At 39.9% G+C, this 13,455-nt stretch overlaps 2 protein-coding genes across 2 annotated transcripts; both read right to left on the bottom strand.

Moving 5' to 3' along the window:
• Positions 1-198: 198 nt before the first annotated feature.
• On the bottom strand, positions 199-5,051 carry LOC311005950 (proton-coupled zinc antiporter SLC30A2-like; the record flags this gene model as incomplete). The annotated part of the gene is made up of 8 exons (XM_083998552.1): positions 199-582; positions 1,202-1,336; positions 1,450-1,555; positions 2,785-2,989; positions 3,088-3,241; positions 3,796-3,942; positions 4,678-4,880; positions 4,987-5,051. The coding sequence occupies 8 exons, from the start codon at positions 5,049-5,051 to the stop codon at positions 461-463; spliced, it is 1,137 nt and encodes a 378-aa protein (XP_083854678.1). The 3' UTR covers positions 199-460.
• Positions 5,052-5,381: 330 nt separating this feature from the next.
• dnajc5gb (DnaJ (Hsp40) homolog, subfamily C, member 5 gamma b) lies at positions 5,382-13,060 on the bottom strand. The gene is made up of 6 exons (XM_083997734.1): positions 12,884-13,060; positions 12,350-12,482; positions 9,467-9,680; positions 9,194-9,347; positions 8,036-8,092; positions 5,382-6,789 (listed from the first exon to the last, which is right to left on the bottom strand). Exons 2-6 carry the CDS (start codon positions 12,460-12,462, stop codon positions 6,710-6,712), a joined length of 618 nt encoding a protein of 205 aa, XP_083853860.1. The 5' UTR covers positions 12,463-12,482; positions 12,884-13,060; the 3' UTR covers positions 5,382-6,709.
• Between the last annotated feature and the right edge of the window lie 395 nt (positions 13,061-13,455).

Here is a 13,455-nt window from a genome sequence, read left to right as displayed (position 1 = left end):
AGCATGCAATGACATGTAAATAAAATGTGCAGAAGCAGGAGGAGGAAGTCATATATAGATTACATAAAAGAGGGTAAGATTAGAATAACTTTATTAATCCCCAAAGGGAAATCCATTTGTCTGTCAGCTCAGCTTCCATTTGCAGAAGAATTAAAAAAGCCTGAAGGCTGTACTATAAGTATGAAGGATCTTCTGTTTCTCTCCGTCCTGCAGAGAAGAGAGAGGAGCCGTCCACCACTGCTGTGAGTTGTTCAGAAAGGCCCCTTACATCTTACTGGTCGTTGCATTCATCTGCTCAAAACATTATAAAGAATCCACCTGAACAGTGTCGCAATGTAAAAAATGAACAGCTGCACCATCAGCTGATCGATAAAGCAGTGTTACAGGTTGTTAAACAGCAACAACCGGTGCTTGTGGAGCCTCCTGCCTCGGGGGTTTGTGCTGCTGTCAGTCTCTACAGTCACCTCCTCCCGGCCGCGGTGCCGTGTCGCTCCACTTGGATTGTGATGCTGGAGAAATCGAACTCAGAGCGAAGCAGCTTTGTTGCCTTCAGCTGCACGATGTGTGCGTCAGCATCTTCCTCTGAGGACACAAAGACACAGTCATCAGTCTGTCATCAGTGCTACAAAGGGCTGCACAATTCATCACAATTTGGCCAAGTACAGTAAATATTCAAATTGCAGGAGCTGTAAAGTTATTAAAATGAAGATAAAATGTGACACAATATTGTTTTGCATTTTTAGCATTGTGGTGATGCTAAAAGATTTTTCAGTGAATATGAAATGCAAAAACAACCGTTCCTACTGAAATCTCTTATTGCAATAACTTTATGACTTTTTCAACAAGCACAACATATAGAGACGAACAACAACTGCTCACACCTACAGGAAATTTAAAGTCACTATTTAATCTAGTGTGCATGTGTTTGGTCTGTGGGAGGAAGCCACAGAGAAATGAACTATTAAGTAGCAGAAAAGTTAAATACTTAAATAACTATATTGTACTATGTAAACAGACTTTTACATAATATTTATTGGTGTATCTTTATGATATGCAATCTTGTATCTATGAAGGTTTTTATTTCATCTGCTTGTGCAGCTAGAAAAGCTGCAGCTGACTTGCTGAATTTAGTGCAGTACACAACCACATCCTCCACACTCAGACTGTGTGGAGCGCAGATAAGGAGTATTTTCACTTTTACCTGTGACCACGTGGACGGAGAGTAACGACTGAGTCATGTTGAGGCTCCACATGTGCAAACTGTGAACGGCCACGACTCCTCTGACGGACAGCAGCAGCTCTCTGACGGTGCTGACGTTGACGTCCTGAGGAGCGGCTGCAGAAAACACAGGAAACACTCACTGCAGAGGAACACACGCTGAAGTCTTAAAAAGTCATATTATGATATTACATGTTTTGTTTTGTTTTTTAAAAGGTGTGTTTGGTTACCCTCCATCAGTATCCTGAAAACATCCCTGGTGACTGGAAATGTTGTCGCAACAACCAGAACCGAGAACAGGAACGTACAAATTGGATCTGCTACTTTGTATTCAGGCTGTGAGGAAAACAGACGTAGGATTTAAATCACAGGATAAAGTGCAATTGCTGCTTTACAGTATACAGTATATTGTTCCAACTGCATTCTTACTGTGTAGCTGTCACCAGATTTTCAAAATAAAATGATTGCACCAGTTTCAGGAGACATAAAGCCTTTAAAGTATATGCATGTCTTTGTATAACTATGTTTTTAAAGCTTTTTAAATCAGAAATTAGAAAAGAAAAACAAACAAACATGTAGTTTCATTTTTGTTCAGTTTCTTACAACAAATAGATTTATAAATGTATAAATTGCTAATAGTGCAGCAGATTAATTGCATATTTCAAGAGAATCGTTCACTTTGGTATAAAAGCATGAAATTTGGTACAGATACTCTCTAAGGGTCACTTTTTGGGAAAAAGATGTTGGCCATGCAAAAATTCAAAATGGCGGCCACTTTTTCAAGATGTTCTGTATTTAGTCTAGTCGGAAGAGGGGGGTATCATGTATCCCCTGGAAATATACTTCTAAACAGTGTTTCTAGATTGGAAAAAATGTGTAGAAAATGATGAGCTATGTTAAAAAGTTGTCAGAATGTCCCATGTATCATTTTTATGCAATTAGTGCCGCCATTATCGAAAAAACCTAATTTCACTATATCTCAGCCAATATTGCAGATAACTGAACAAATAAGGTGTCTAGGCCCATGTTTTGAGGGTCAGAGATCATAATAAAACTATTCATAAAGTGATCACATGTTGGTGGCATGCTAGTAAGCAAACCTAACCCTTTTACCAATTACAAGACGTCAATATTGGGGATACCAAATAAGGTGTCTAGACAGATGTTGTTGTGTGTTTAACCAAGGTTTATTTGGATCAAACATCATAATAGAACTCTTGTTGATGTGACCACTCTTCTCTTTCCCATGCCAGATAAACAGTCAAGTAAATGGTTCTCCACTATGCATCATTCATCATCGTTTTCACTGAAATCATCAGAGTTAAACTCATCTTCTCCTTCCTCTTTCTGTTCATGCTCCCCAGTGTCATGGGGATCAACCAGTGAAGTTAATGTTAAAGAAAAGACTTTAAAATGTCCCTCTTGAAAGACTAAAGATCCACTTATAAACTTTTCTCCAGAGCTTTCAACCACTTTTCACTGACTGACTGCAAGTCAAAGCTCCAGAAAAAGCCAATACTGTAGGTTGATATATTTTATCATTGAGTGTTTATGGCGACACTGACCCAGAAGTGGATGATGGTGGCAGCCAGCAGGACGCCGACACTCTGCAGCAGATCTCCCACCACGTGGATGAAGGCCGCCCTCACGCTGGCGTTGCCGTGACTGTGGCCGTGGCTGTGGTGCTGCTCGTCCCTGTGCAGCCGGCCGGAGGAGAACCCGTGGCTGTGGCCGTGGGAGGAACCGGACTGATGGAGGATCAGCACCATCCTGAATGAAAACGAGGTAGAGTGACATCACTGCTGAGCTGAGAGCCCCTCCATCCAAACCAAAAAATGATCCAGACAAACAAACATTGAGCCACTCACAGGATGTTGACCCCCACAGCGCAGCCGGAGGTTATCAACATGATGTGACTGTCGATGTCGTAGTCTCCATCACTGATCCTCTGTGCGGCTGATAAGACCAGCACCGCTGTCACGGCCCAGATGGACACGACTGACAACAACACGCCCAAGATCTCTGTACAACACAACGACCGAGTCAAACCACACACATTCATAAACCCTACTGTATAGTTGTCAACTATCTGAGTGATAGTGGATGAAGTTTAGAAAGCAGTGCCAAGGAGCTTCTTATAGATTTACTGTAGTGTGTACCACTTAGCCTACACATTAGTTTACAGTAATAACAGACGTTATGGTCTTGTTACGTAAGTGAAAACTATCTAGCACATTTACAGAAGAGAGAGAAATAATGACTAATGTACACAGTCTTCATGCCTATTCTTCCTTCTTACCTCCATACTCAGGTCTATAGGAAGGACTTTGTTACAAGACACCTAACATTAAATTGTATTTTTTTTTCAATCATTTAAAATTTACAACTGAAAAAGATATAATAAAAAATATACATGTATTTCCTCTCTCTTCAGCTCTACCCATATTTGATGTACAGAATTTAGACTGTTCATCTCAAGCTGCAAGACAGATCAAATAAATGCATACCCAAAATCACTGAGTTTTTGTTTTTAAAGGACTCAACCGCTGAAAACAAACCGCTCTCAGAGATCTCACCTGCTCTGTACCATCCAAAGGTCATGGTTTGGGTCTGAGGTTTGGATGAGATCCACAGAGAGAAGATGCTGATCAGGATGCTCCCGAAATCAGTGAGGAGATGAGCTGCATCCGTCATGATGGCCAGGCTGTGAGCGGCGTATCCACCTGCAGAGGAGAGGAAACAACAGCTCACTCAGCTTATGAGTAAGTTAGAAGCAGGTGGCTAATATATCAGTGTAGCAGCAGTTTTATGATGCACCAGGTCAAATTTGATTAATTTTATTGGTTCTTTTAGTCATCTTTCATCATTGGCTTAAGCAGCTGCAGAAATGTGAACATTAACTTCTCTCAAGTCATTGTCAATACAACACTTTATTAATGTTTAATGTTAAATTTAACACGTGTAATTGTTTAATCTGAACTTTGCAACTGTGTTTATTTATTCATGTTACCTATTCACTCACTGTATTATCCACTGTATTTGTATTATTGCATTTATTGTATTCAGTATATTTTATCCTATTCTAAAGCCTGACCAGGGACAGAGACTGCAAATTAGCTGAAGCTAGACGTCTTATATGCATCACATTTTCCATTTTCTATGGAAATGTTGTATGTATTGTATCCCTGTTAAATAAACATTAAAATAAAATAAATAAATCTCACCTCATAAAGAGATGGTCATTTAAGTTTCATCTCTGTTTTATCTGAAAAATCTGTTTCTCTTCAGCTGCAAAGTAAAAACACTACAGCAACTACAGTAAAAAAAGAAGTTATGTACAGTATTTGGATAAATATTGCTAATAAAAACACATTTTAAACTGCAACTGGATTCTTTTTTTTTTACAGATAGAAATTAATTCTCAAAATCAGGTGTATGTGAGGCGGAGGCAGAGTTACCGATCACCTCCCCGGTCATGAACACAAAGCTGACGGTGCAGGCCATGTAGAGTTTCTTCCTGGCCAAACGTCTGGCGTCACATTCAGCCGCCGACGTGGTGTCGTTCTCCTGACAGAGGCCTTCAGGCTGCCACAGAGCGTCCACACTGGAGACATCTTCACTCAGCTCTGAGTCGGAGTATTTTTCCTCTGGAGAACTCGAGCTGAGAGAAGAGACAACCGTTTTCTTCCCTGACAAATTATCAATAAGAACATGTATTTTGTGATTGAATAAGAAGACCTATGAGGATATAAAGAATAAAAACATACCATGCACAAGGCACCAGCTCAGCCTCAATTAAATGTTGTTTCTCTGAATCCGAGAATAACTCCATATCCACAGGTGACTCTGCTTCAATAACTCTTTGATTTTAAGTTTAACTAATGCAGAGTGAAGCTGTACACCTCACCACCTGCTCCACACGTGTGTTATCTCTCTGCGAGGGGTGGAGCACAACAAGAGCCAATGGAGCAGGTTCCCGAGCTCCGAGGAACCGGTCACTCAGGAAAAACTGATGACTTCATGACATTTTGCAGTTTCACCTAAGTTTATTTGATCAGACAAACATTTAATTGTACTGAAATAAACAAGTAACAAGTTAAAAAGCACAGTAAAATACCCGGGAATGTTGAGATGATTTAACAAAAATACATGTTTTCTTTCTGACCTCTGATCACAGGATGAATAAAAGTTAAAAAAAAAAAAAAAACTTAATCCCATGTAAATATTATTAGACATTTTGGCAATTAATTATTAAATATATTATCCGATTCTTGATGCCAAAGAACAACAGATAAAATATCAAAAAATTACGTACAAATACCACAAGATTCAGATTTGTGTTAATGAAACCCAATGAAGCGGACCCAGCAGAAATATAAAATATAATATAATATTTCAGATCAAAAATATATTTCTGAATTTACATAAAAACATGATTCCTGTATTTAACATTATGTTACGAACTTGCGATAAGTCGTCTCACACACGACAGAGAAAAACATCTGGATCACTTCATCAGGTCGAACAGAAGAAGAAGAAAGAAAGAAATCGAACAGTGCTGCTTTAATATAGAAAAAGTTATAATTTGCGCCGCCCTCATCAGAACCTGTTTAATTATTCAGCCCCTTGTCTTTTTTTTTCTTCCTTGAGGTCATTAAATGCATCAAATTAACCAGCAGAACCAATGCTCACTCTTAAAGGAACAGTTCCACATTCTGGAAAAGGTCTTTTCCAAAATGTGAAACTGCTCCTTTAAGATAATACTGGTATTGATAAACCTGATGCCTCACACAATGTAAAATTATTACTCAGTATTACATTATTAAATCTCTCTGGGCTGCGTTCCGGCGCTTCAGGCTTTATCCTGTTTCTACAATGTGTTTATGTGCAGTGCGACTGAAAACAACTCTCTAACTCTCTAAAGTGGTCGTCCAGTATTTGGCCTGTTAAAAAAAACATTCAAACGTTTCTGACCCGTGAGCCTCAATCGTGGCAGCTTTAGGATTTAAATACAAACGTATGTTGTTGTTTTTTAAAGTGCACATGAAAAAAAACATAACAAAACAAAAAAAACTGTTAATTCAGAGGTTTGATCAGCATGGCTTTGTCATTTGTCACTCCAGCACAGATACTGCCCAATGTTCAAAAATAAAGAAATAAATATGACACTGGATCAAAGACAAAACCCGCTGGTGTTTAAAGAGGAAAAAAAAAACTACTATGGCACAATCAAACTCGTGTAAACAAATCTGCCTCTGTGATGAGTGTGTTTTCTGGAGGTCAGCCACATTCAAACACACACACACACACACACGCACACGGGCGGTGTGTTTATATCCGTCATCAGCCACGACCTGGTTTTCTGGCAGTGGGGAATGTGAAGCTCTCAGGACTGACACCATGCACACACAAACACACACAGTCACACACACACCCAGTCAAACACACACACACACACACACACTCATTCATGTGTTCTCTCTGTAGAGGTCAGGGGTCGAGCTGGGCGGCTCCGGGTCCCGAGGTGTCGTTAGTCGCGTGAGGCTGAATCACGATCGGCGTGTTTTCACCTGCAGGTAGGAAGAAAAAAAAACAGTGACTCACTTTTCAGGAAAAGCAGAAAAACAATTCATTAAGTTGACAGAAAAACTAAATGGTTGAAATTATAGTTTAATGACGACTTCTCTGACGATCTACCTGTTTATCTTGTTTCATTTCAATTTCAATATTTGTTTCTAAGCATAAATGTTAAATATTAAAACAGTCTTCGCTTTGTAAATCTGCTGCCTATTCTATTCTGTAAACTAGTATTTGAGGGTTTTCAATTGTTTCAAAAACTGTAATAGTCCGTGAGAAATACTGCTTGATTTTTTTTTTTTTTTTTTAACAGCTTCAATGATTTTTGATTTGATATAAAACGGCCTTAAATGCCTTATTAACCTTATCTATTGAGCACCTTTTATGACATTGCAGCTCAAAGTGCAGATATCAGTCAGACACAGAGATAAAGTGTAGACAATAAGAATCAATAAAAGCAATAAAATCATGAAGTCATGAATAAGGAGAAATAAAAGCAACCAAAAGTAGTAAGTTATTGTCATTAAAAATATATTATGAGCTAAAAGTTGTTGCTGAAGGGAGAGCATGTTTTTATTGTTTCTTTATTATCATACTTTTAATGGAGTATTGCAGTGAATAAACCCTTCATATGAGTCTGTAAACAGCAGCTGTAAAGGATGAGTTCATACAGATTATATAAAACATGAATTATACAGCAGCAGCAACGTGGAGAATGGAGCAAATGTTAAAAGAAAACGACAACAACAAAAGACAGATGGCAGGGTTAGTAACGGGTTTGGGATTTTCTGAGTCATTTCAACAAAAAGCAGAAAGCTGCAGAAGATCAGTGGTTCTCAAACCTTTTTTGACTTTTATATACAAATGAGCCTTTTCCTCATTAGATCACAAGTCTCCCAGATCGAGAACCACTGCTCTGGACCTTTAGCGTTTAGGTTTAAGCGCAGTGTTTTCCCCTCTGATGGTATTAGCAACATGAATTAGTGATAGCAAGCAAACTCAGCCAAGGACGTGGATCATAAAAAGAAACCACTTCATTTGACTCTCTTATAAACCTCCTGCACCACCTGTAGGACGGTGTTTTAGAGAGAAATCCTCGGCATGTGAAGGGTTAATGCGTGATTCAACACTAGCGATGTTAGGGAGTTTCAATTAATGAACTCTGCTGGAGGAGTCGAGCAGCAGCACAGAGCAGCTGGGGACAGGCAAACGTTACCTGAAGAGACAAGATAACCTTACCTGGTCTGTCAGTGGCAGCGCTAGGGCTCGGCTGAATTATTATGACATGATCTCCTGCTGTGAAACAGAATTCGACACTGAGCAAAAACCTCAACCTGCTGTTTTCTAACACAACAACCTGAAGGACGACTGTGACTAGAAACACAAAGAAAACTCCACAGGTGAAGTTTTTTTTCTGAACAAAGTTTTGAAAAACTATCAGACATGTTGGGAAACTCACTGAGTCACATTCTGCACAAGAGTTAGATTTAAAGATCAATACACGAAGCTGCAGCCTCGCTCTGCTGAAACTGAGTTAAAATCCTTTCACCCTCCAGCACTAAAGCTCATTTCTTAACAGGTTACATCTTGTTTGATTCGTATAATAAACAAAGAGGATCAAAACAAGACAATTTGCATTTTTTTTCCTTCTCTTTCTTCCATGGGAGCAGAAGCCGGGTAACTCTGGATGCGGCTACGCTACGTGTCTCCCAGTTTCCAGTTTTTATGTTGAGCTAAACGATCAGCCTCAATGGATCAAACTACAAACGGCACAAATGAAGATAAAACTGGAAAATAAATGTGCTGAATGTTACTGAATGTTTTTCATTGCATGATCAATGTGATGTTGTTTCGGTCTTGAATCCTATGGGGCTGTATTATGTATCGTGGGATTTTTATTTAGCCAATTCCACATTTCACTGTACAACAATGAAGAAGAAATACTCACTACGCATTTCTTATGTTTTTAAGCACTATGTTCACTGCACCTTGCATTTTATTTTGCACTAAACTACAATCAACACTGCCTATTTATACATTTTTATCACTTTTTTATATTGCCATCTTATTATGTATAGGTTGTTCTTTTTATTCTATGTGTTGTTATTGTCCCTCTGTGTAATGCTGCTGCTGCACTGTAATTTCCCGGCTTGGAATCAATAACGTATATCTATCTATCTATCTATCTATGTATCTATCTATCTATCTATCTATCTATCTATCTATCTATCTATCTATCTATCTATCTATCTATCTATCTATCTATCTATCTATCTAGTCATTAATCTGACATCCACTAAACAATATAACGCGACTCCTCTGTCTCTATTTTCTCCATTTTCCCCGCCCTCATCCATTGCACTGCTGAGTTCAAGTAAAAAACCAAACGCCGCTCACCTGCTTCCTGCTCTCTGATCTCTGCCTCCAGATCCTCAGGGTCCATGTAGGCGAAGTCCGGCTCGTCCTCCGGCCCTCTGCATTTCCCGCAGCAGAAGCAGCAGCAGCAGAAACAGCAGCAGCAGGTGAGAATAGAACAGCACGCCACGAGGCCCTAAACGCAGAGGAAAACAAATACTATGAATACAAAAAAAATTCAAATATAACATGCACAATGCCGATGCAAAACTTCATCAACATCCGTTCACCACTTTCCAGCTCGCTGCCTCTCACCTTGAACCAACACCTGGTCATGAGGAAGTGGTATTTGACGCTCTCGTCGCCGAACTGCTCGGCCACGTAGAGACCCATGGACCCGTACTCGTCGTAGATCTTCCGCTTGTTCTCGTCACTGAGGATGGAGTTGGCGTTGTTGATCACCTTGAACTTCTCGGCGGCTTCTGGGTTGTCTGGGTTCTTGTCTGGATGATGCCTCAGCGCCAGTTTCCTTCAAGGAGAAAAATGAAATCTGACGTTATTATTGACACCTAAGTTGATTATTGCTTTCAACAGGAGCTCAAAATACTATCCATCAATTTACACTTTTATTTTCTATTTTGACTTTTTCAATTTACAAGAACTTTACCCTCGTAATTCAGAACCGTTTTTAATATAAACACTTTTAAAATCAATGTATGTGAGAAAATTTGTCACGGGGTTACAGTCACTAAACCTGAATATGGCGAAACACTGGAAGACATTTATGTTTCAAATTAAGTTTGTAAAAAGCAACAAGGGTTTAACAGTGCTTCATATTAAAGCAGAAGTAAGCGACCCGGTCATTTTCGCTAATGCTGCGTTCCAGGCAGGCTTTTGAAATCGTAAATTACAGCTTCAAGTCACAACTTACGACTTTGTAGCGTTCCAGGCAACCCACTCGTGTTTTTCTGACCTGTTTTACCTGTGAAAGTCACTATAACGGCCACTCATAACTTCCGACCCGTGAACTCGTACCAGATCAAACTGATACAACTTCACAGGTCAGAGTTACGAGTTTCCTTGAACGCACCATAACAGTTCTCGTCCCTACGTCGCCACATTCACGGCGTCCCTTGGCTGCACACACAGCCCTGCATGCCGTTCTCTCTCCTCATTGGATAAAAACTGTAGGATACGATAAATGTTTTCTCCTCGACTCAGAGCAGAGCAGAGGGACTGAGAGACCCGTGTTTCAGACCAAACACTCTATGTAAGTGATTGCTGTCGGAAGATATAACTATTTAAGACTTATATTAACACAAATATATCACTTACTTCTGCTTTAACCATTTTTTATGATAACATGTTGTGATAAAGGACGTAACAGAGAGAGAAAAAAGAAAGTAGGTCAAGCTATTGAAGAACAGCAAAGATAACTGCAATAATAATTGGATAGAAGCATTTAAAATGTCAACAGAGTAGTTTTAAATTAAGCTGAAATCACAGAAGCTTAAAGCTACGGGTAGAGAATATTAGAGACTAATTGATCGAAGAATAAATAAATACGCGTTTGGTCATTTCGGATTCATATTGAATTTTCGTCCTTATTCAGATTCAAAACAGATAAAAAGGACGATTCAACCCATACAACTTGACAACATGAGAAATACTTTAAAATAAATGGAAGGAAGGTAATAAAATAAATCATGCAATTAATTGTCCTTTCATCTGCCCTCGCATGTGGAGGCTCAGTTCAGTTGCTCGCTGATCTCACGTCAGACTGTGTGAGATGAGATGACCACAACAAACCACATGTTACTGTTGCAAACAGGAAACAGCTGCTCTGGAGCATCTGATCTGGATCTGTCCAGACTTACACAATGTTGTAGAAAAATCCCTCTTAAACTCTGTCAAAGAAAATATGTAAAAGATCATTTGTAGCAGTCAGGCAGCTCTTTAGTGCGTTTTCTTATGCTGCCTTCCAGGGACGTTCACTTGAACGGGTGTCAGACCAATATGAGGTTTTCTCTGCTCTCGTTATTAAAGTGGACGGGGGCTCGGCCATCAGCGTGTGGTTAGAACGGGATCAGCTCAGATGTGTTACTGTATGTTGGCTCGGATCCCACTGGACTTGAGACATTAACTTTGAGATCCTGGTCCGTGTGAGACTGGATACTGAGCTGGTGACTGGGTGAAGTGCAACAGTACGACACCAGTCTGGTCTGATGAGCTGGTTTGACTCATGGTTTTTCTGATCCCGACATCTGCACGAAATCCAGACGCATTCAAGTCTGCGCATTCTCACATTTCAGGTCTTTAGCTGTTGTGGCGTATCGGCCTCCAGCCCGGCATGTGGTGCACATCTGCTCTGCAGCTGGAAAGAGTGGTTATCTGAGTTACTACCAGAGCCCGTCCGTCAGCTCCAACCAGTCCAACTCTGTTCTTCCTCTCACATCTACACTGTTTCCTTCGCCTTTTAGATGTCCAGTCACTTCCACTGGTTCAACCTCAGAGGTGCATTTCCTCACCTCTTGTTATTTGTTTTATATACGAGGCCAGCATGTGGGTCGTCACATGGTTAAGTTTGTCTCTGCCACTGTGTCCTCGCTCCATAATGACGAACCAGACTAAAAGTCCTGCTCTAGATGAGTTTACCGACTGGTGTAAAGAGCCATTTTTTTAATGTCAATGTGGCAAAAACCGAAGAGACGACAGTTGATTTCAGGAAAAAAGCGGTGAGGTGATCACCGACCAGACAGCGGAGTGTGTAGAGAATCACAAATATAATCGACGAGAAGCCGAAGTGTAAACATCGACAAGACTTTTATATGAAAACATTTTATTGCGCTTTCATCGAATCCGTCCGGACTTTTACCTCTGTTAGTTGTTATGGTTTAACTAACCACCACAGATCAAAAACAGACAACAAGGTGTCGTTAAGTTGTGTTGTAAAACTGCAGGCTATTACAGACTTCAGCAGGTACAGCTACTGAAGTCCACGATTATCTCTATATCTTTTCTTTATGCCCTGCTGCTTACTGCTGCCCTTCACTGATAATACAGTTTTCCATTGACTCTTCTACAGTATGTCACAAAGTATTAGGGCAGTTCAAGCAAGGTGAACCTAATAAAGTGGGCACTGTGAATGTATATGAGGTGCAGGAGTTTATATACTTTTATTATAAACTCTAAACACACCTGTAGGCCCTCTTGATGTCCTCTGGAGATGCTCCCTTCTCCAGGCCCAGGACTTTGTACAGACTGTCTCCTGCTGTTGACATCTTCCTCTGAGGTCTGTCTGGGTCCTCCATGGTTCAGATCTGTGTGGCGGCTGCGACACAGAAACCAGGAAAAAAAAAAAGAGGAAACCAGTAAAAGATCAAACCAGTATAAAGAAAAGGTCCTGTATCCATATCATGACTTGTGAGTGAGGAAGTAAATAAACACAGAGGAGGAGGTGAAGTTGAAACAAGCCGGACAGCCTGAAGTACTGACTGAATGAATGCAGTTTAAAGCGGATTAAATTATAAATAAACAGTAGGTGCAAGTTTCGGGTTCAGATTTGTGGCAGGTTTTTATCCTTTTATCCTCCTCGTGCTAAAACCCGCGCGGCTTCAGGTGCTAACCATAGACTGTAAAAGGTGCTAACCGCCTTAGCTGCTGTGGTAGCGGAGGAGGAGACGCGGTGGTGACAGGCTGCTGGTCACCTCTTCTATCTAATACATAACTTACCGGATCGATTGATATCGATGTTTGTGGTCGAAGCATAGAGTCCGGAAGTTGTCCCTTTTTTTTTTTTACTGTCTTTAAAGTTTAGTCCATGGAGTGAAGCTGGACCACGGTGTCTGTCTTCAGTCAAGACCTCTCCTCTCCCCCTCAACACCGGAGAAAAAGTTCAGACGAGACGACACCGGCGGCGAGAAGCAGGAAGTTTCACTTGTTAATAAAGTTTTTGGGAAAAGAAAAAAAAACGCGAGAAAAAACAATGAGTGTGTCTACCGGTCTAAATTAAACATAGTAGGCTACTTTACTACTCCTATACTGTCTATAATATAGCCTAATATAATATAATATAATATAATATGCAGGTATAATATAATATTATTACATTTGCCAAGTACCACATTCATAAAATAAACTAGTTTTCTGCTCCTTATAAAGTAAATGGAACCAAACTTTTGAATGATCACTTCATCACAAAGCAAAAAAAAATCCATCAAAACAATGAATGTGTGTGATTGAGTGAACCTTTTGTTGTTTTTTGTTCCATTTTATTGTCTCAGTGTTATATTTATGTGTGCACA

Source organism: Trachurus trachurus, assembly GCF_905171665.1.
Source record: "Trachurus trachurus genome assembly, chromosome: 22".
Taxonomy (NCBI): Eukaryota; Metazoa; Chordata; class Actinopteri; order Carangiformes; family Carangidae; genus Trachurus; species Trachurus trachurus.
The sequence above is the reverse complement of the archived record's forward strand: the minus strand, read 5'-3'. Positions and strand labels throughout refer to the sequence as shown.